The 23,976-nt window shown below is 39.5% G+C and overlaps 1 protein-coding gene across 3 annotated transcripts in view; it reads right to left on the bottom strand.

The window, feature by feature from the left end:
- Positions 1-22,327, bottom strand: part of IRAK3 (interleukin 1 receptor associated kinase 3) — a 52,459-nt gene extending 30,132 nt beyond the window's left edge. For 2 of the 3 annotated variants that reach the window (XM_005571462.4, XM_074007358.1), the window contains exons 1-5: positions 22,084-22,327; positions 8,262-8,444; positions 2,803-2,867; positions 2,121-2,175; positions 734-885 (exon numbers count right to left, since the gene is read on the bottom strand). In XM_005571462.4, coding sequence (XP_005571519.1) covers positions 734-885; positions 2,121-2,175; positions 2,803-2,867; positions 8,262-8,444; positions 22,084-22,216 — 588 coding nt within the window. In that variant the 5' untranslated portion in view covers positions 22,217-22,327. The remainder of the gene's footprint in view (positions 1-733; positions 886-2,120; positions 2,176-2,802; positions 2,868-8,261; positions 8,445-22,083) is intronic. The other variant, XM_005571463.4, reaches the window with a different exon arrangement.
- Between the last annotated feature and the right edge of the window lie 1,649 nt (positions 22,328-23,976).

Below are 23,976 nucleotides of genomic sequence, written 5' to 3'. Positions count from 1 at the left end.
TGAAAGCCTCCTCCTTCCACCCTTCTGAGTTGTGATAGAAGGCAACTTATAAAGCAGTACCAAATGCCAAACTGTGGCTTAGCCTGTGAAGCTGCCTGGAGAGGACCCAGCTCATCCAAAAAATTCAGGAAAATCGTGGCAGGCTAGCACAATCTGATCCTCTTTAGTAAAGTCCCAGGACACTTTTCAGAATTCCTTTTTTTTTTTTTTTTTTTTTTTTTGAGGTGGTGTCTCACTTTATCACTCAGGCAGGAGTGCAGTGGCGTGATCTTGGCTCACTGCAGCCTCTTCTTTTTGGGCTCAAGGAATTCTCCTGCCTCAGCCTCCCGAGTAGCTGGGACTACAGGAGCATACAACCATGTCCAGCTAAGTTGTGTGTTTTTAGTAGAGATGGGGTTTCACCCTGTTGATCAGGCTGGTCTCAAACTCCTGACCTCAAGTGATCCACCCACCTTGGGCTCCCAAAGTGCTGGGGTTACAGGCGTGAACCACCACGCCCAGCCCGGAAAAGTCTTTCATGCTATACATCTGGGGATGGAAAGCATTTAACTTCCACATTCTTGCAAGACAGGTCTTTATTTCTTCAGGCACCTGAAATCATATCTCTTATTTCCACTTATAAAATTTTATGTTCAAATACCCCTTTCAACATCGATGAAAAATGACTTTTTTAAATATGAAAGATGAGCAAATAAATGGAATTGATGTCCTGTGACAATAATTCTTTCCATACCTGTTTAAATAATTTGACAGCGTATGTTAGGTTTTGAATCTCCACTCTGTATACCTCAAAAATCTCTCCTTCTCCAATTAGGAAGTCTTTGTGGAAATTTCTAGTTCCTTCTATGATGTTTTGAAAGCTGATTGAAGATTTAGGCAGTATTCCTTAGGAAGGAAAGTAGGGGGAAGATAAGTTATCTAAGAATGAACATCACCTTTATAACCAAAACTTCTATATTAGAAACAATTCAGAGTCCAGTGGAAGGTCAGTAGAGAAAGGTCCAGGAACCAAAGCCGAAGCCCATCATGTGCTCTCTGCACATTGACTTGGATCTAGTTCCCACCATTCCACAGAGCAAAGGGTTAGAACAGCAGCATTGTGATTTTACCTCCTCTCAAAAGAGATCAGCCAAAGAGCTTAGCGGAAGAAATTCTTCCAAGATTCAATTTCCTGGTCATTAGGTCAATGTGTTGCTGTTGACCCACTGTGAACCTAAAACTACTAAAAAAGTATGGAAGTGGAAATATTGACATGAGTAAGCAATATTCTCCAAGCATGACTGATAGAAACACTTTTCATGTGCCAAACCCTCTAACTGCCTAATTTACTTCCTCAGAGTAAATTAGAAAGATGATTCAGCCTTTTAAAAACTCACCCAAAGTGGAGATTGGGAGAAAACATGCAAAGAGTAATCAAATACAAATTGAAAAGGAAAAGTTTGGCTATGTCCTTCAGAACCCAATTTTGGCTATATTTCCATAGCTAATACAAAATCCTCTCTGAAGACACTTAATGTTTGATTTAGACCTTATTGCTAAAGAACCAAAGCCTTATCTAACTTTTCTAATTCTTTTTTTCAATGAAAGAAGTATCAGATCTAGTGGCAAAGACTAGTCAACACAGCCTTAAATAGTCTTTAAAATTTATCAGAATGACTCCAGGCGGAACTAAATTATTCTTCCTACTAATGAACTAGGAAAGTTGATATGGAAAATAACCAGATTTTCATACTGACCTTCAGCATTGCTCTACAATCATCTTGAAAAATTTCTGTAACTGCTGTGAGCATTTCTAAAACTATATAATCTCAACATAATTTTAAAAATGTTTTCCCATGACACACAAACATAGCAAATTTTACTAACAAAAAACGAAAACATACCCCTGTGTGAAGAGACAATTGCATTCTTCATTTGCCAATGGAGCCTTAACATAATAATGTGTCATCTATTAGAACTAAAAGTGTCAAGCAAATTGAAATTATTTTAGTATCTATGACATTTTATACTGAATCTGAATTTATATGGTTATTGTGTTTATTGGGTATTTCTCCTTCTTAATTCACTTAAATGAAAGTATGATTTAAAAAAAATTGTTGGAAAAAGTTGTTTTTTCTTACCTTTTCCATTATGTTCAGGAATAAGAACATTATCCACTGTGACACTGGCTGTTTCCTAAGAGAAGAAAATACATACTAAAGTAATTCCATTTCATAAGTCTAGAAAGAACAGAACTTCAACAGAAATCTAAAGCTCCCTGGGGACTCTGCAGTGCAACAGAGTGCAACCTAATTTAAAATAAAGTTAGCAGAAATCAAAGTTATTTCACTTTATTTAATAGCATTCATTGCCATATTTAAGGCTTTCATACCAACGGTAAAAACTCAAGTTTCAATGCCACAGTCAGTTAAAGTCAATTTTAAATTACTTCTAATGCTATAAAAATGATCACTGCTAGTTTGCTGTAATAAAAACTAACAGTGATATGCAAAGCACCAACTAAAAAAGGAAAATTAAAAGCTGAGTTAAGACAAATATATAAATCACAGCATCCTTAGTAGTTCTCAGTCTCATCTCTGACAGATCACTGAGAAGAGAAAGCTCTTAATTTCTCAAATATTTATAAATCTCTACTTTCCTGAATCCTCAACTAAATAGAGAATAATGAGAGAACCAGGGCATTTCTGATTTTTTAAAAGTGCTGGCAAATCCAGCATTTTTCTGCCTGCTAACTTCATTCCTTTTGCTCAGTTATACATACAACAAAGTTCAAGGCTCATTTTCCATGCACACATACTCTACCTTGAGTAATATGTTTGGAAATCCACCTTCCTGATAACTCTTCTCTGAAGGACTCAAGACTGCTCCTGAAAGAGAAATACGGGAAGGTAGATACAAAACAATTCTATGTCCCTAATGATTTTTTTCTTTCTGAGACTCTGAAAATAAATGTCTTGCTAGTCATTGTTGATTTCTAAAGTTTCATTCCCATCGAACACTTACAATAAATTTGTGGAAGTATTATTTGTGAAGTTGTGAAACAGTTTTCTAATTAACAAATGTTATACAAACATACTTTTGTTCACTTAAAACATAAGTAGCTGCCTTAATCTATTATTAATATAACTTTAAATAATTTAAATAATTAAATAATAAATAAGTAATAAATAAGATAAATTATTGTTAGACATTAAAAATATTAAAGTACACAGAAGAAAATTTTTTTAAAAAATTGTTATCAGGTTTTGTTTTTGTTTTTGTTTTTTTGAGATGGAGTCTCACTCTTGCCCAGGCTGGTGGGCAGTGGCATGATCTCGGCTCATTGCAATCTCTGCCTCCTAGGTTCAAGCGATTCTTCTGCCTCAGCCTCCCAAATAGCCGGGATTACAGGCACCCGTCAGCATGCCTGGCTAATTTTTTTTTGTATTTTTAATAGAGATGGGGCTTCACCATGTTGGCCAGGCTAGTCTCGAACTCCTGGCCTCAAGAGATCCACCTGCCTCGACCTCCCAAAATGCTGGGATTACAGGTATGAGCCAACCACCACACTGGGCCTTTTTTTTTGAGACAGAGTCTTGCTCTGTCACCCAGGCTGGAGTGCAGTGGTACAATCTTGGCTCACTGCAACCTCCGCCTCCTGGGTTCAAGTGATTCTCCTGCCTCAGCATCCTGAGTAGCTGGGATTACAGGCATGAGCCACAGTGCCCAGCTGTGTCATCAGCATTTTTGCACATATATTTTTAAATGTTACAATTATGATATTATATCTTCCTGGGTTCGTTTATTTTTTTTATATCATCTTGTGCCATAAAGTATTGGAAGTGGCATGTGCGTGTGTGCGTGTGTGTGTGTGTGTATCAATCACAAATACTTACCACCCCAAATGTCGACTATAACTTCTCTTTGGTAGAGTGCTGTCTGGACTGAGGTAATTTATGTAGCTTCCTACAACAGATTAAAACCCTGCCATATTTTGCTGTCATTTCTAACATTTTGTCTCAGACTAGAAAACTTTCATTTTATATTCTAGCTTTCTTCTTTCTAGATTATCTTCTAGTGTTTCTTAAATTATTTTGCTTAGAAAACTAGCAAGAAAGCATAACCAATTAATAACAAATTTCCTTGATAACACTATAAACCAGACTTAAGAGACATCTATAGAACATTCCATCCAAAACCAAAATATACACATATTTCTCAAGTGTACATTGAACATTTTCCAGAACAGACCTGACCTTAGGCAATTAAATGAACTTCAAATACATGTGTAAGGATTAAAATCATACAAAGTCTATTTTCTGATCACATTGAAATGCAAGCAGAAATCAGCAGCAGAAGGAAATTTGGGAAATTCACAAGTATCTGGAAATTAAACAACAAAATCGTAAATAACCAATGAGTTACAAAAGAAGTCATGACAGAAATTAGAAAATACCTTGAGATAAATGAAAATGAAAACACAACATATCAAAAGTTATGAGATGCAGCAAAAGCCATGCTTAGAGGGAAATTTATAGCTGCAAGTGCCTACCTTAAAAAAAGAAGAAATGCATCAAATCAGTAAACTAAACTTTCACATTAAGGAACTAGAAAAAGAAGCACAACCTAAACTGAAGCAAGCAAAAGGAAGGAAATACTTTAGATTAGAAATACATGAAACAGATGATTCGTTTGTTTGTTTGTTTGTTTAAGATGGAGTCTCACTCTGTCAACCAGGCTGGAGTGAGGAGTGAAGTGGCGCGATCTTGGCTCACTGCAATCTCCACCTCCCGGGTTCAAGCAATTCTCCTGCCTCAGCCTCCTGAATAGCTGGGACTACAGGTGCACGCTGCCATGCCGGCTAATTTTTTTATATTTTAGTAGAGATGGGGTTTCACTGTTTTGCCCAAGCTGGTCTCGAACTCCTCAGCTCAGGCAATCTGCCTGCCTCAGCCTCCCAAAGTGCTAGGATTACAGGCGGGAGCTACCTCGCCTGGCCAAAATAGAGGATTTTTTAAAAAGAAAAATCAATAGAACCAAAATCATTTCTTCGAAAAGATCAATAAAATTGACAATCTTTTAGCTTAACTGACCAAGAAAGACACTCAAATTACTAAAATCAAGAAAAAAAAGAGGGACGTCAACACTGACCTCACAGAAATAAATAGAATTATAAAGGAATATTATGAACAATGATATGCCAAAAATTAGATAACTTAGATCACATGGACAGATTTCTAGGAAGACACAACTATTGAAACTAACTCAAGTAAAAATAAACAATATACATGGACTCATAACAAGAGTTTGAGCTGGTACTTTAAAACTTCCCACAAAGAAAAGCCGAGGCTTAGATAGCTTCGCAGGTGAATTCTACCAAACATTTAAAGAAGATTAACACCAGTCCTTCACAAATTCTTCCAGAATAGAAAAGGATAGAACAATTCCCAAATAATTCTATGAGATCAGTATTATTCTGATACCAATGCCAAATAAAGACATTACAAGAAAACAACAGACCAATACCTATTACAAACATAGATGCAAAAATCCTCAACAAAATACTGGCAAACTGAATCCAGAAGCATGTAAGGATTAGATACAATGACCAAATGGGATGTATCCCAGGAATCCAATATTTGTTTAATGTCTGAAAATCAATCAATGTAATACACCACATTAGCAGAATGAAGGACAAAAAACACATGTTCATTTCAATAGATGACAAAAAAGCAGCTGACAAAATCCAACACCCTATCATGATAAAAGCCCTACCAACAGAAGAAAATGTCCTCAATATGATAAGGGCCATCTATAAAAAACTGACAGTTATCATCACTAACCGTGAAAGACTGAATGTTTTCCCCTTAAGATCAGGAACAAGGTAAGGATGTCCGGTCTTGCCGCTTCTACTCAACATGCTAAAGGTTCTAGCCAGGGCAACTAGGCAAGAAGAAAAAATAACAAACATACTGAATTTGTGTAGAAAAAAAATGTGAAATCTGGGGGCTGTAGGGGCACTAAAAGTCATTATTCTTTTGCTGTTTGTGAAAAGAGAGATAATACTTCATTGGCATATAAAATGGAAAATTGAAAATGGCTCTCTTAAGAAGCCAGTAGAAAGCTGTGAATTTTGTGTCAAAACTGGAAAACAACTGCTAATCATTGAAATATAAATGCAAAAAGTGATATATAAGGACATGCATGTCAGAAATATAATAACAAAAAATAGAGATTCTAGTTTCTTGAGCAATTTTGGTATGTCCTGAGATCTGACAGAATGCTTTACTGATGTGAAGAAACCACCGAGCAGCAGCAACTTGAATTGTAGGCACAGTACCTGGGAGGAAATCAAAGGCCCATTTTTATAAGACTGGGAAAATCCAAATCTACAAAGTGATGCCTGGAAGTTGGAATATAAAAGGCCCAAATTCCTCTAAAATAAAATCAGTTCCACAAAACAGAAGAAAATTGCAAGGAAAGGTGGGCAATAGCTGATTATTTAGATAACTGATAAATCTGTCCATGGTAGCAACACAGAAAGACTAAATCGTCTTAACCATCTTCAGTTAGGAGCTCCAACTCCTAATTTAGTGAGTAGCCATGATAGGAAACCCCTGTTGAGCAAGATACACTTATGCTTCCAACAAATCATCACATCTCACTTATAACAACTACATAATTAACTTTTTCAAAATTGTTACTTAATTTGAAACACCAACTCAATCAATTACAATTAAATAATGCTATTTTCTTTAGTAAAGAAGTAAGGTGCTATCCTCCTCTTCACTTCAGATTTGCCTATCTCTTTGTACTAGGGTAGTAAAGTCTTTTTACCAATCAGCTAATCTCACATCCAAAAAAGAAAAATAAATGTTGTATGTGCAACAGACTAAGAGTCAACCAAGAATGTGGAATTTTTGTCTACTTACAGTCCAACTTATTCTCTGTTGCATAAATAAACAACATAGAGAGTGAAAATATACTCTAAAATTTATTCCAGAACACTGAACGCTGCCGTATAAAACATACCTGGGTGTCCTATAAAAGTGGCATAAGTTTGTATTATGAACAGCAAGCCATGTGGGTGGTTTCAGTGGCTGAGAAAGGCTCAGATAATGGAAAAGGCATTGCATTTACAGTTCCCAGGGACTCACTGAATTTCACTTGCTCAGTCAACTTCACAGTGAAATATTCTGCTGCACTAAACTAAGTGAAGAAACAATGTGCAAAAGACAAAGGGAATTAGCCAAGTTATATGAATAATACCATGGTGGAAGTCTATTAGGAACTAATACCCCATTAATAGGAAAGATCAAGATAAAAGTCAATGTGAAGCTACAGTTTTCTTGTACAAACCTCTCAGGATTCCTTGTGTGTGTGTGTGGAAGGGCTCATGTGCACTAAATATATTACCAAAGAACATGTGTGCAAATACACAAAACTAAAAATGTGATCTATGAAAAGAGCCAAAGAACAAAGATGTTGATTCAAAAGAGTTTCCAATCTAAGAGCCTTGGGTCTATAACATAAGCCCCAAGATCATTATTGTTGAAATGAATACATCTGAGTGGAACAAACAGAACAGGTAACGTTAGATTATTTCACTGACAAAGAATACATGGAGAAAACTTCACGAGCTTTATTGATCAGGTTGTTTTAAATATAAGGCATGACACAGCATCAGAAATAGAGAAGATAAACAAAGGGAAGAATTAGGCTACTGTGGAATGGGTAGTAACAAGTAAGGCAGGGTTAAACGCTGTGGCGTAAAAATAGCAGTGAAGATAAAAGAAACATCCCAAGATTATTCTGGAGGTAGGTGCAATATAAAATACTAAATATAGGGGGAAAATACAATTATGTTTTCAACTTGTAATATATAGTAAAACAAAGAATAGCATGATCTGTTTCTCAAATACTATGATTCCAATTACGTTTATGACTCAAAGAGTTTCGGAGTTTTTGATAGCAAGCCCATTCTATTAACTGCGAAAAATGAAACATTTTAAAAAGTGTAGTTTGTAAGTAAAAGTAAATTAAAAAAACAAAACAAAACTATAAAGTGGTAGAAAGAAATATGTTGTATAAGTTAGGTGATAAGGGAAGAAAGTGTCACAAGAAAATGTGAAGCTGGAAAGTCCCTTCCAGATAAAAGCCACAGGTAAGGAAACACTGACACACAGCATGAGTCAATGTCTTGGATAAAATGCAATATTCGAATTTACAAACTACAGTTCCTATTACAGATTAAGAGCCACATTATAAGAATCAGCATTTACCATGGTTTGTAATTAAATGAATAGCTCGACGATGCCCCATCTCCTGGAGGACCTGTAAAAGGTCACCGATGGTCTTGTTTTTCTGTGCCCAGGACCAAAGTAATTCTCTTGTTCCACTTTTACCTTGGTCTACATACTTTTCAATATGACGAACATCCAGCCAGCTGCTTGAAAGTCTCTCTGCTGTGGAAATTGCAATATAAACAAAGAATTGTTTACTGTACTTTCATTGAAATACTTGTTTTTGTGTACCTTATGTTTATTTCCTCTTATTTATAACTTTAACTTTCCTCTTATTTATAACTTTTATTTTGAACTAATTTGGCATATACTCACCTGCCTTCTGCTAATGTTGACATCTTACTAACCACAATACAAAGATCAGAATCAGTGATAACTGCAAACCTTATTCTAATTTCACTAGCTTTTCCACTAATGCCCATTATCTGTTCTAAGATCCTATCCAGTTTTCCATATTATGTTTAATTGTTCCTTCTCCTTAATCTCCTCCAATCTATGATGGTCCCTCAATCTTTCCTGTCTTTCAGGACAGTGAAATGATATTGTCCTTCTCAGTGCATCATATCAAGAGGTTTACGATAGTGATGTCTTATCAATAATAATGTTTATTCTGATCACTTAGTGAAGGGAGTGTCTGCAGAGTTTCTCTACTATAAAATTATCTTTCCCTTTGTAATTAATAAATATTTAGGGGGAGATACTTTGAGATTATGAAAATACTCTGCTTCTCCTCAGATTTGGGCCACTAATATTTTGCATCCACCAGTGGATCTTATTTATCACAATTATTACTACAGTATTCGCTTAATGGTGATTTTTCTATTTTCCCTTTTTCCTTCATGAACTCTTTGGTAAGAAACAGCTGTCCTTTCTCCTATGTTTATTTATTTATTTATCCAGTTGTTTATTTATATCTATGGGCTCATGGATATTTATTTTATCCCACGGGTTAAAATCCAGTACTATCATTAATAATTTTGTTGCTAAAATTATTCTAGCTTTGTCCATGTAGGTTGACTCTTGTGTTCTTTTTTTCTGGTTTTTAAAATTTTATTATTATTATTATTATTTTTGAGACAAGATCTCACTCTGTCACCCAGGTTGGAGTGCAGTGGGGCAATCTCAGCTCACTGCAGCCTCCATCTCCCAGGCTCAAGCCATCCTCCCACCTCAACCTCCCAAGTAGCTGCAACTTCAGGTGTGCACCGCACCACCATGCCCAGCAAATTTTTGTATTTGGGTGGGTTGTTTTTTCCTTTTTGGTAGAGATGGGGTTTTGACACATTGCCCCAGGTGGTCTCAAACTCCTAGGATCAAGCTCAAGCAATCTGCCCGCCTTGGCCTTCCAAAGTGCTGGGATTACATGTATGAACTACCACAGCAGGCCTCGTATGTTCTTTTGACAAGTCCTATCTTTTTGTGAGTATCTCCTTATTTTATGGCTCTACAAGGTGATCCAGGCTTATTTTGTATTTCCCCCTTTCCTGGACTGCAATTATTTGTCTAATGATCTCTGGTCTCTTTATTGGACAATGGTGTATAGAAGCTCAATCCCGGTGCTAGAATTATTCATTGTGGCCAAGGTTCCATTGCTTCTAGGCCCTCTAAGAACACAGAGCAAGGAAATATAGGTATGAACACTCATCAGTGGATCTCTATTCCTCTACCTGTATGCGCATATATTAAATACCAAGAATTTATTCTGATGCTTCGGATTTTAATCCAGCATCACAGGGTATATTTCAGTCCTTCCTCATTTGTAACTTTATTCTTGAACAATAATATTATTGATAATATATTTACTTGTTTGTTTAATTCTACAATGCACATAAAGTACTTTCAGAATTGCCAACCTATAACCTTGTGAGAAACACATTAGCAAAATCAGAATACATAATTCTTTCTGTCCTTAGCATAAGCACATCCAGTTAAGATGTTGTGTTCCAAACTTACTTAGATTAATTCTTTTCTTCCTCACCCCTTCAGTGTGGTTATTATTCATTTGTAATACAGTTAGATTCAATTGTTGAAGGTTTGAGAAATGGTGTTTTGTTCCCCCTGTCTTCCCCTTGAACACTTTTGAGCAATTTTAAAAGCTAGTATCTGGGTAAAATCAGGGAAATGTTTTACTAGGATACTAGGCTTTAAATAATTCAATTAAAGTTTGGCATAAACATCTTAAAACTGTGCAGAAAGCATATGAGTTTTTGTGGTGCCCTGATTTAACAGGTTTCTTCAAGTGAAAATTTATGTTGCCTTTCTGCACAACTTCCAAATTTTAAAGTGTACTTTGAGGCAAAGTGGAGAGAAAGAAAGCAAATGACAGAAAAGGTGGTCTCGTTCCTATGATAATATTTACAACCTGGAATATTGAGCACTAAAATTAACAGTGTTTTTGGGTTATTGGTGGTGATGGCAGCATCCTTTCATAACTTTACCTTCCAGAGAAGCTAAAAAATTTAGGATCCTGGATGCAAGTCTGTGGATCAAATCCTACTGTTATCTGAGGGTGGTCATGGGGGACCCCTGACATGCCACCATAACTGGCTTTAGGAGCTCAGCACCCTTTCATCCTGCCACATACCAATATGTGGAAGCTGCCCTCCAGCAGGAACCAATGTGATCTCATAGGAGACAGGACTCCCCTTTCCACCAAGGAGATACTTCAAAGGCAGATGTGCTTTTAAAAGGCAATGGTTGTTCAGATATCAGAAGAATGATAAGTCTTGTGAAACTTTCTTCTGTTAAAAGTCTGTTTTGGGACCAGGCGTGGTGGCTCACACCTGTAATTCCAGCACTTTGGGAGGCTGAGGCAGGAGGATCACTTGAGGTCAGGAGTTTGAGACCAGCCTGGCCAACATGGTGAAACCCCATCTTGACTAAAAAAATACAAAACTTAGCCAGGTGTGATGGTGTGCACCTGTAGTCCCAGCTACACAGGAGGGTGAGGTGGGAGAATCACTTGAATCCAGGAGGTGGAGGTTGCAGTGAGCTGAGCTGAGACCATTGCACTCCAGCCTAGGCAACAGAGTGAGACTCCGTTTACACACACACACACACACACACACACACACACACACACACACACACACAAAAGTCTGTTTTAGAGTCCAAAGGTCATTCATTTCTTAGGGAGTTGCTACACCAGTTATATTCGAAATCAAGCCAGCAGAAAGGCAGATATCTTCTGCCTTTATATCGCATTCCCCCCCTGCCCAATTTTTGGTTCTACAAGCCTTTGCTGGAATATTCAATTTACCTCAACTTTATGCTCCCACTGAGGCGATGAGTAAATCCTGAAAGTTGAAAGTTTCCACAATATGAAACCATTACTGGCCCTCTTTTTATGAGCTAAAAATTGACATGGTAGACATTACTAGTGCCGCTAATAACTTCCAACCCTCTATCCCATCATAGAGGATTCCATTTCCCTGCCCTTTCAGATTAGGCACGCCTTTATGTCTCTTCCAGCCAGAAACACTGAAGAACCAGGGTACAATTCACCACGTGTTGACAGGGGGCTGCCTCAAGACCAAAGCAGCCTGAAATGCTGAGCCACCACATGGAGGAGAGTTTGCTGGACTCTCAGAGCTCTTCCTGGGAGCAAAAAGTAAACCTCTGCTATGTTAAACCACTGAGATTTTGGTGCTGCTTGTTACTGCAGCATAACTTGGTCTATCCTGACTGATATACACAAGGTCATATCTTGAATTTTGTTACTCTGTTACAACCTGTACCAGAACAGAGTTAAACAGAGTGGCAGCCTTTGCAAATTACATATTAAACAAGGGAAGATAAAGTTGAGACATTCTATTTGAATGCATGTTTAGGCTGTAAGGAAAGAAAAATAGCTAGAATAAAATGTCTGACATAATTGAGTTAGAATGTCTTTGCCCTTCCTCCATATTTCAAGTTCTGGGAAGAATATATTCATTCCTCATCTCCTTGAAGAGATGACGTTTCACAAAGAGGCAAAGACTATCCACATGCCAATATATGTTTTAGATAGCTTATCATTTTTAAAAGGAAGCCTTAAAAAGCAAAAATATTAGCCAAATGTTGTAATGTTATTTTAATGTATTTCTTTCTGATGAGGTAATCTGCCTATTTCATTGAGGCACATTTTTAATAAACACTTTATTTAGCTATTTCTAAAAGCTCTTAAGAGAAATACTGCAAATCAGTGTAGTTCAAACACTTGTTGAGTATCTGTTATGTGTCAGCAATACAGTAATTGCATGCACCAAGCGTGGGTTGACTATGAAGACAGGCCTCTACCTAAAGATGAGAACAGCAGGGAAGCCTTTCTGGAGGGGTGGTTTCTGAAGCCTGAGCCATGCCATGTCTAAAACTGAGTACTTCTAAAGAGAGGCCAATTCTTGAAGTATTGGATAGGGTACACTATCCTGGGGAGGAAAAAAATAATCACTAGAGTTTCAGATTGAAAACAAGACAAATGAATGAGTCTGAGCCCCACAGACTATCCTGCTTTCCAAGAAAAAAGGTTCTTAGTCAAAACAAAGCATTCCCGTGGGCCTCTGGGAGAGTACAGGAACGTATGTATTTAGTGGTGGCACTGCCATCGACCTATGACACAACTCCAGGCAAAACATAGCCTCACTGAACAATCTCAAACTTCTTCACAAATGTCCTTGTAGTCCCACCTAAAACATATAATAAATCTTCTTGCTCTTCCCTGGCCTGTTAATTAATTATAGCACCTCTAATCTGTAAAACACTTCCCACTCTCAAAATGAACATTCCAACAAGAGAACTCTAAATATCAAATTTCAGCAAAGGGAAAGTTTAGGTTTCTATGTTTTCTATTAGAAAATTAATCAAGGCTGGGTGCAGTGGCTCACGCCTGTAAACCCAGCACTTTGGGAGGCCAAGGCAAGAGAATCGCTTGAGCCCAGGAGTTTAAGACAGGACTGGGCAACATGGCAAAACCCCATCTCTACAAAAAATTTAAAAATTAGCCAGGCTTGGTGGTGTGCATGCATCTGTAATCCTAACTACTCAGGTGGCTGAGGTGGGAGGATAGCTTGAGCCCAGGAGGTTGAAGCTACCTTCAATTGCTCACAACAATTGCCACAGAAGGAAAGGCACAGTTGATAGCTGTAAAGGAAATCCACAGTTAACATTTCAAGTCCCAGGGAATGTCAGCTTTTCATTCCATACTTTCCATAAATTCCATTCTTTGTTTTTTGTTTTGTTTTGTTTTTAATTCCTTGATTACCCTTTTAAAAGTGCAGCAGGCCATGACTCTGTGCTGTCCTGTCCTGTGACTTGGCTGAGAAACTGCTAATATCAGATGCTCTCCCTTAAGCACATTTCTGAGATTCAGCTGGAATATGAATGAACAGATGTCAAATGAGCTGGGGTTTTAAGTTCTCTAAATTGACCAGGGGCTTATAGTTCTGAGTTTGCACCAAATCTAAGGAAAGCTAGATTAGTCAAAGGCATTTTTTTCTAATAGCAGAAGTTCATGGTGAAAAACTGATCCAGACTGCCTGCATGTATGGATTGCTTCTGGACTGGAAGTGAAATATGTTTTCTCTTTTTCCAACTGGTGATTCACACTGCAACCTTAATAGCTTTTCTCTAACGATGATGCATTCTGAATAGAAACATCGCTAAAGAGTATTATTAGCATCCATAAAATGCATACTTCATTTAGATCCAATTCTATAAAATAGTTTCAATCTGATACAACAGGAATGCAAACTATCAACATGTTAATTACATTCTTCAATATTCATCATTTTCTCCAACTCTCCCTTACTTGTCCCCTTTCAGAATATAGGACTTTGTTTACTCATAGTACATATCAAATAAAAATATAGAGAAAAGTTCTCAATGATTAATTGTGTTGATAAAGTTAAAAGCATTCTAAACTGAAAATACAAATTAAGAAAAACATGCTGTTAGTTAAGCATTGTTGAAAACCATTTTTCGGAACACAAATCTTTTGTTGAAAGTCATATTGGAGTCACATAAGCCAAAAAGTCAACCTAAGAAGTTCAGAAATCACATGCTCAAAGGTCCTTGAAGGCTGTTTTAAGAGTGCAGGACTGTCTAAGTAGTGTTAACCTTTGGGGTTTTCAGTTGCAGAAATCACGTCTCCATATGCAAATATGTCTCTGAAGGGGTTTTTTCAAATAACGCAACACATCCGTATTTGGAATCTTTGTATTTGCATACAACCACATGCCAAAACCCCTGTAAAATTAAGACTCCATTCTCACAGAGCTTGTTTTTAGATACTGTAATGGAAAAAGGAAAGATGTTTCTTTCTTTCTACAAAGCATGCAAAAAATTAGACAATTTTTTAAAAGAACTATTAAGGTTAAAGATATTTTAATTCCAAAAAAGTAAAACAAAAGTCAAAATTATAAGTTAGATCTGTTCTTCATACCAGACTGTGAGCATTAACACTCACTAGTTAATATATTTTAGAAGAAATAGTTCTTATTCATACTTAAGCTCATGTGTATGTTTTACCCCATGCCTGAGTAGGACTCATAACTGGGGAGGGCTGTGTGCGATTTCTCAGATGCCCCTCTGTCTGTCCTGCTCTCTTAATCCTAGACACAGGTAGGAACCTAACATTAACTACCTCTGGGAGAGATTTCACCCTCAACACCAAGGTTTCAGTCAGAAGCTATGTAATTTCATTCCCAGGTGAATATCAATACTATTTCCCCACACATTCTTCCATTGTTAAACTTTTATAGGTCTGTTGCCTACACTAAATTGGAAAATTCTTACAAGCAGGGACTAGGACATTGTATTTACAGTGCTTTGCCAAAGATTCTGCTCAACAAGGTTTTGGATGTTTAATAGACATTTGTTGATTCATTAATTTATTCAAAACACATATATTTAGTGAGTGCCTGCTCTGTGCCAAGTACAATTTTCAATGCTAAGAGAGTCAGCAGGAAACAAAGGAAGGAAATATCCCTGCCCCCTTGAAGCTTATTTCTAGATGAAGAATAAACAAATAAACATATATATGTTTACATATGTATATAGTTTATTTTATATATACATAGAGATACTTACATACATGACGTATGTAAGAGGTGATAAATAATATAGAGAAAAATAAACTGGAGAAGAGGCATAAGGGAGTGTTAGAGGGGGTAATCAATTTTTAAAAAGTGGTCACGGCCAGGCATGGTGACTCACACCTGTAATCCCAGCACCACCTAAGGCCAGAAGTTTGAGACCAGCCTGGCCCATATGGTTAAACCTGTCTCTGCTAAAAATACAAAAAATTAGCCAGGTGTGGTGGTAGGCACCTGTAATCCCGCTTGAGAGGCTGAGGCAGGAGAATCGCTTGAACCCGGGAGGTGGAGGTTGCAGTGAGCCAAGATTGCACCATTGCACTCCAGGCTGTGCAACAAAAGCAAAACTCCATCTCAAAAAACAAAACAAAACAAAAAAGTGGTCAGAGTAGGTAATAGTTAAACAAAAACATGAAGGAAGTGAAGAAGCAAGCCTACAAGGTTACTGGCAGGAAGAATGTTCATTGCGTGTTCAAGGAACAAGAAAGCTAATGTGGTTGGAGTCAAGCAAACAAGAGGGAGAAGAAAAGCCATGCAGAACTTCGGGGTTTGCTCTGAGTGGCCTGGGAAGCCACTGGAGGGTTCTGAATAGGCCAATGATAGCATATGCTTTACATGCATCACAGGCTCGCTGACTGCTGGGCTGCAAAGACACTCGAGGAAGTCAAGGGCAGTAGCAGGGAGTCCGAGCCCAGTCAGCCAACTGCGAAAATAGTAGAGGTGGGAACTGATGGTGGTTGGTGCCAAGATGGCTGTGGTGGCAGTGGTAAGAAGCGGTCAGATTATTAGATAGATCCTGAAGGCACAGTCAGCAGCATCATTTACTGAGAGATAGGATGTGGTTTGTGAGAGAAAGTGACAAGTCACAAAAGGCTAATATTTCTGGCCTGAACAAATGAAGAATGGAGCAGCCATTACTGAAATGGGAAAACTTTGGGAGGGCTAGGGGGAGCATTTCTGAGCTGTTAAGTTGGAGATGTCTGTCAAATAGGTAAATAGATAAGTGAAGATGACATTCTACAGGGAGACTTGGGCCAGCTAGAAATTTGGGAGTTAATATATAGATGGAATTTATGTAAATTTAGCAGATAAACAGAAGAGACGAGGTCCATGGACTAAGCCCAGGGGCACTCTAAGACATCAAGATAAATCTATAAGAAGAGAAGAAATTAAGGAGCATAAAATTTTTATTATTATTATTTTTTTTTTCTGACAGGAGTCTCGCTCTGTCACCTAGGCTGGAGTATGGTGGTGTGATCCCGGCTCACTGAAACCTTGGCCTCCCAGGTTCAAGGATTCTCCTGCCTCAGCCTCCCAAGTAGCTGGGATTACAGGCGCCTGCCACCATGCCTGGCTAATTTTTTGCATTTTTAGTAGAGACAGGGTTTCACCATGCTGTCCAGGCTGGTCTTGAACTCCTGACCTCAAGCAATCCTCCCGCCTTGGCCTCCCAAAGTGCTGGGATTACAGGTGTGAACCACCGCACCCAGCAGGGGCATGATTACAGGCGTGAACCACCACACTCAGCCTGGGCAACAAGAGCAAAACTCCATCTCAAAAAATAATAACATAAAAAAACACATCTATTTAAAATTTAGAAAGAAAAGGAAAAAAGTGCTTCAAGAAGAAAGGAGAAAGGAGTGATCAACTATATCAAATAAGATCAAAACTTTGAACCAACCATTGAATTTAGCTATGGTGACTTGGGATGAGAGGAATTTCAATGGAGCAGTGGGAGGTGAAGCCCTGATTGGAGGAGTTCAAGGAAGAATGGAGGACCTGGAGTATAAACAGCCCTTTTGAGGAATTTTACCATAAAGAGGAACAGAGCAGTGAGGTGTTAGCTTAGAGGAGAAGTGAGAGCTAGACATAGCATTGTCTAGCTAACATGTGAGAGAAATAACACAGTGGTCAAAAGACCAGGCTTACCCGGGAGCGGTGGCTCACATCGGTAATCCCAGCACTCTGGGAGGCTGAAGCAGGAGGATTGCTAGAGCCTAGGAGTTTGAGACCAGCCTGACCCCATCTGTACAAAAAGATTTGCCAGGTGTGGTGGCACATGCCTGCAGTCCCAGCTATTTGGGAGTCTGAGGTGGGAAGGATCACTTGAGCCTGGGAGGTCGAGGCTGCAGTGAGTTGTGACTGTGCCACTGCACTTCACCCTGGATGACAGAGTGAGATCCCGTTTCCAAAACAACAACAGCAACACAAAAAAAGCAGGCTCTACTGCATATGGTGACTTCCTTCCAAAAAGTAAGAAACAGAAAGAGAAGGAAGTGAAGTAATTTTACAGGGCAGATATCTGACAGACGCCACCTCAGCCATGGTTAACATAAGCAGTGATAACTCCTGTAAATAGTACTGACCCTGGATACAGGTTGGTACTCTATGGTTTTCCTCCCCCAAATCCAAAACCTCAGTCTGATCATGAGAAAAACATCAGACAAATCGCAATTGACAAACAGTCTACAAAATAGTGGATAAGTTCCAACCAATATTCCTCAAAACTGTCAAAGTCATCAAAAACAAGGAAAGTCTGAGAAACCATCACAGCCAAGAGGAGCCAGAAGATACAACAACTAAATGTAATATGGTATCCTGAATGGGATCCTGGAACAGAGAAAGGACATCAAGTAAAAGCGAAGGAAGTCTGAATAAAGCATGGACTTTAGTTAATAATAATGTGTCAATATTGTATTGTAATGAATGCAGCACACTCATGCAAGATGTTAATAACGGGAAACTGGGTGCGGAGTATGCGAAGGACGCAGAGTATCCGGGAACTCTTCCTACTATCTTCTAAACTTTTCCATAAATTTAAAACTGTTCATAAAAAAACACATCTAGGCCAGGCGCAGTGGCTCACGCCTGTAATCCCAGCACTTTAGGAGGCCGAGGCAGGCGGATCATCTAAGGTCGGGAGTTCTAGACCAGCCTGACCAACATGAAGAAACCCTGTCTCTACTAAAAATACAAAAAAAATTTTTTTTAAATTAAGCCAGGCATGATGGTGCATGTCTTTAATCCCAGCTACTCGGGAGGCTGAGATAGGAGAATCATTTGAACCCGGGAGGTGGAGGTTGTGGTAAGCTGAGACTGCGCCATTGCACTCCAGCCTGGGCAACAAGAGCGAAACTCCATCTCAAAAAATAATAATAATAGCATTAAAAAACCACATCTATTTAAAATTTCGAAAGAAAAGGAAAAAAAAAAACATAGACTATGATGTCTGATCATCTGGTTAGAATCTTAGTGTGCCATTTAGAAGACTGTGACTCAAGGCAAGTTACTTAAATTCTCTGAGAATCAGTTCCCCTATCTATAAAATGGAAATAGGAAGAGTATCTACCTCATAGAATTGTTGTGATAAGCAAATGAGATAATCCATGTAAAATGCTTATCACACTGGCCAATAGTAAGCCTTGATAGGAGGTAGCTTTATTATTATTACTACTATTATTTTGAATCTTTATTGAATATACAAACACACACTTAGTGTGATTTTACATTTAATTTTTAAAGTAATTATTAATAATTTATATAATAATTTCCCTTTCCTTTCTTGAGAGGAAAAAAATTGAATACAGCCTATTATAAATCATCTGCAAAAAGCATTTCTCAGTGCATCATAATTGTTGAGAGGTCTTATGGTGTCAGCTGCTGCAAACAATTTAATTTAAATACCAATCTATGGTAATGTAATCAGATGAGTTGTCTCCAGAGGTTCTATATGTACTACGTTATCATGTCTGTAATGTAAACAACATTTTTCATTTGGGCTTTTGGGCTCTTGCTTTCACTAAAAGCCATAAAGTCATCAATGATAACCAGAGAATATATTATCTTGTTATTACATTATTTGTAATAATAATACTTGACAAAAGTGATTTGAAGAGTAATATGTAGAATGTTTAAAAATAAAAGTAATTAAATGAAGTAATGAAAGAATGTAGTAAAATATCTGTTATATGAAGACACTATTAAAGAAGAGAATTTGGCCTAAGCAATGGCTTCCCAATCAGGTTGTGCATCAGACTCACTCTTGGGGTTTGACAAAAAATGAAAGAAGCTGGACCCTCAACCCAGACTTACTGAATCAGCAGCTCTAGGAGTGAGACCTGCATCTGTGTATTTAAAAGACTGCATAGATGATTTTGGTTTGTGAATGATTAGCTTACCTTATCCTGCACACACTGATCATATCATATAGGCTGCTATATGAGCTGCCTTGGTAAACATAGACTGACACTCACCATCATCAAGAATCATGATCAGCTTGAGAGAGCTTTACTTAGTATATTACGGTTGTTTTCTATATTTAAGCTTGGGCTGTCAGCTGTCCTGAGCATACAAGGGACTGCCTCTTTGATTCAGTCCTCCATCACTCTCCTTCCCCTCTCGAAGGTTAAGTTTTCCCTCCCTGCACCTCTTCCCCTCTTTCTCCCTTCACTGTGCCCACAGGACAACTCAGCACGTTTAGTACAGGCAGTTGCCTCAACACCCTGAACTGAGCTGGCCTTGCCTTCTTGCTGAGCCAACAGCTTGTGCAGCACCTGGTCAGGGCCAGCTCAGTAGTCCAGGCAGTCAGTAGGCATGACCACCTGCACAATGAATTACGGCTGAAGTATCATGGAGTAAACATTTTAGACCCTTGCCCTATGAGAGAATGAATACACAAACGGACAATGGCCAGCTTATATATAAAAACAGAATTCTGCAGACAATGTGCATCAACCAGTCCAAGAAACCAACCTACCATCTACAGTATCTAACAAGTTAAACTATCAGCAACTGGGTTAAACTGTAGCAACCAGCCCAGGCAGCCAAACAAGAAACCCTGTAGCAACCTGCCTCAAATGGCCAGGACTTGAATAATTACTGACAGCTTCCTCAATTTTTGCTCCTACTTCCAACTTAGGGCCAATCAGAGAAAGTCAATTATATACCCCTAAACAAACACACAGCATACCCCCCTTTTAGGTAGCTCAGCTACAGCTTCCCTGTATCAATAGCCTCCAATCAGGACATAACTGCAGCCTTCTCCCACCCTCCTCTGTCCTCTGCCTGCTTTTGAGTTTCTGCCAAACACAAGTAATGGTGGCTGGCTCCCTTGCTTTGAAAAATTAGCTTTTGTTTGTTCTCATTTGGGTGGTCCTCATTTATTTTCACCACTAGGGAAATGGGGCTGCATGCTTGAAATGGATCACTGAATTGTTCTTTGATGCCAGAAATGTCTGTACTTTAGGGAGGCTGTTAGATGTGGCCAAAAAGAGCACAGCAGTAAGGGAAGAAGTGTAGAGTGGCTGGGGTTAAGGACATAAGCCTTGGATCCAGACTGCCATGGTTCAGATCCTGGCTCTTCCACTACCAGCTGGTGAACCTGAACAAGTTACTTAACCAATTTGTACCACAGTTTCCTGACCTGTTAAAAAACACTGGCAATGATAATGGCTCACAGAGTAACTGGAGGGGTTATATGAGACAAGCCATGTAAAGCATGAATATCTGGATTTCAGTGCTATCAACAGAGAGAATAATCTGCCTCACTAATTTATGATACCCACCTGGCCCCATTCACCAACATTAAACTGGACTAAAAACACTTTTCTTTCACAGTTAGTAACTCTAGGAAATCCAGGGGTATAAATACTGCCGACGCCAAAATCCATCTCAAAAAGATCTGATGGGGAAGTGACCTTATTCCTCAAAATCCCTCATATGCACACTGGAAGTCTCTGTTTTCTAGAAATCAGACTTTTTTTTTTGGGGGGGGGCATAACTTAAAATTACAGAGCTTAAAATATATAAACATTTTTTGTATAACTAGAAGCCCATTGCTACAATTCAAAGACTGTGACCACACTGTTCATCAGTAACAAAGAAAACTCTCCATTTAGGTCTTCTGCTAGTCCTGGTAAGAAAAATCCTACTTCAGACCATTAAAGCTAAGTTATTTTGACATAATCATGATTCTTTTCAATAAACATTAAACATGACATTGTGGAATATCAAATCTAACCAAAAATGCCTATACTTAACAAAACAAAGATTTTTGTCTGAATTATCTCTGGCTACACTCAACACTTCCAACAGGCAGTTGCTCAACTTTCCAATGTCTGCATAAAATACAGTTCTGAAGCCAATTTTTTTAGACTAAAATAAAAAGCCACTCGAGCATAAACCTTCATTCAACGAAATTGGTTAAATAAGATTTAATTAAGAAAACTAGGAGCCACGTTCATTGCAAATCGTATTTTACTTTAGCATTTCACTTGGAATTAAGTTAGGGGCTTAGGCATGCATTGAAAACACCAAAGGATAAATATCTCAAAGTTCTAAAAATGTCCTAATACGAAAATGATATTCTGGGATGATTTCACAAGGGCCAGAAGACATCACACATTGCGAACCCAGTGAGGGTGGCATTGCGGACGAACAGAAGATGCTTTCACGCGGGTTATCCGTCTTTCCCAGGCCTCGGCTCCCTTGACATTGCTGCGATACCCAAAATTCTTTGAAACAGAGAAGGCAGGGCTGGCTTCTGGGTCCCAAGGAGTCTCTGCGTCCTCCCCGGGAAAGGAAGGGGCCGGTTCCCCGGCGGGAACTTCCCGGAGGCCGCGCCAGCCCCGCGAGCGACCCCAGCCGTGCAGGGCGACGCGGAGCCTACGCCGAGCTGGCCCCGCGGCGCGCTCCGCTCCCCCGCCGCCCCCGGCCGGTCCTGGCCGACTCACCCAGGCCGCGCCAGCCCAGCGCGCCGTCGCAGCTGTCCAGCACCGCGCACAGCTCCCCCAGCAGCGCGGGCGGCAGGTCGAACAGCAGGGTGTGCGCCGACAGCGCGCCGCGGGCCCCGCAGTTCCCCGCCATGGCTCGGTGGCCCGAGCCCCGGGAACGAGGCGGAGCCCAGGCCCCTGCAGGCCCGCGACAGGCCGTTACACAACCGCGGAAATCCTGCTTCCACGACGGCGGCAGAGCCCTAGGAACACGCAGTTCCCCGGCCCCGGCAGGGGCGGTGCCCACGTGACGCAAGGCGCGCCTAGCCCGAGATGCCCGTGCGGCCGCTTGGCCTGGCCTGGGGGGTTACCCAACCCGGGTTCTCCCTTCGCTGGCTTTGCGCCCCTTCACACCTCTGCTTTGGGGATGGAGCTGCTGAAACAAGCAGAGTGAGAACTGGAGAAAGCCCAGAGCTCAGAGCTACCAGGGGCCCACCGTGCCCCATGGCTAGGCGGTCTCCTGGTGTGGATAGCTAGAGATGTCATTACTTCTTTAAAAAGTTTGTTTCTGAAAGTTTCTCCCTTCCTTCTTTCCTTCCTTTCTTTTCTTCCTTTTTTTCTTTGTTTTGAGTCAGGTTCTCGCTGTGTCGCCCAGGCTGGAGGGCAGTGGCTGTATCTCAGCTCGCCGGAGCCTCCACCTCCTGGGCTTAAGGGATCCTCCCACCTCAGCCTCCTGAGTAGCTGGAACCACAGGCGCGCGCCACCACTCCCAGTTAATTATTATTTTTTCTTTCTTCGTAGAGAGGGAGTCTCGCTATGTTGCCCAGACTGGCTTCAAACTCCTGGCCTCAAGCGATCCTCCCACTTCCGACTTTCCAAAGTGCTGGGACTGGTGGTATTAGCCACTGTCCCCGGACTATTTATTTTTTATCCTGTCAGAATAGCTATCCATGTTCATCGAGGAACACTTGGAAAACCCACAAAAAAAAAAAACTGAAAAAAGAAGATAATCACTCACAACCCCACTCAGCCCATTACCCTCTAAAAGTTTTGACACATTTTCCTCCCAACTTTTACTGAATTTAAACAGATAAAAATGTGCATATATGGGATTATTACTGGAAAAGATGAATGTAGATATCAACAACAGAAAAACAGAAGAGACACCAAATGAGAGTAAAATTATGCTCGTTTTCTTCACGAGGCGGCCCCTCCTCCATACACCTACTTGGTTTTAAGAAATTCTCTTCCTCATGGGCTTCCCTGATGAAATATCGTTCCATCATTTTTTCCTTCCTCAAAGTGCTTCACATAATCTTCCTTTTTGCCTTCAACATGGAGTTTAAGTAAAATTATTGTTTTGAAATCTTCACGGAGTTTAAGTAAAATTGTTGTTTCGAAATCCTCTAGGTCACACAAGGCATGTTACCAGTGACAAAAAGTTGTTTTCAAAGTGGTGAGAAAAAGCTTAGCCTTAATGACTGGAAGAGTGGGCAGTGACCATCAAGTGAAAACACCAGAGGTGTTTTTAAACCTCTCAGATTGTAGTCTTAGAAATATCTTCCCCTAGAGATCAGGAGTTATGAAACACTAGCATTTCATGGCCCTACCTGAATGGTCCTTGTCAGCAAAAATACTCCATAACAATATACCTAAAAACTGGCAAAGCCCATACTGTGTGGGCAGGAATTTCGATATGCCGTTGTTCAAGGTTTTATTGTCAATCTGTACACGCTGTACACCCCTTCCTTCCTTCCTTCCTTCCTTCCTTCCTTCCTTCCTTCCTTCCTTCCTTCCTTCCTTCCTTTCTTTCTTTCTTTCTTTCTTTCTTTCTTTCTTTCTCTCTTTCTCTCTCTCTCTCTTTCTTTCTATTTTGTTTTAGTCGCTCTGTCGCCCAGGTTGGGATGCAGTGGT

The sequence above is a fragment of the Macaca fascicularis genome, chromosome 11 (genome assembly GCF_037993035.2).
Source record: "Macaca fascicularis isolate 582-1 chromosome 11, T2T-MFA8v1.1".
NCBI classification, from domain to species: domain Eukaryota; kingdom Metazoa; phylum Chordata; class Mammalia; order Primates; family Cercopithecidae; genus Macaca; species Macaca fascicularis.
The sequence above is the reverse complement of the archived record's forward strand: the minus strand, read 5'-3'. Positions and strand labels throughout refer to the sequence as shown.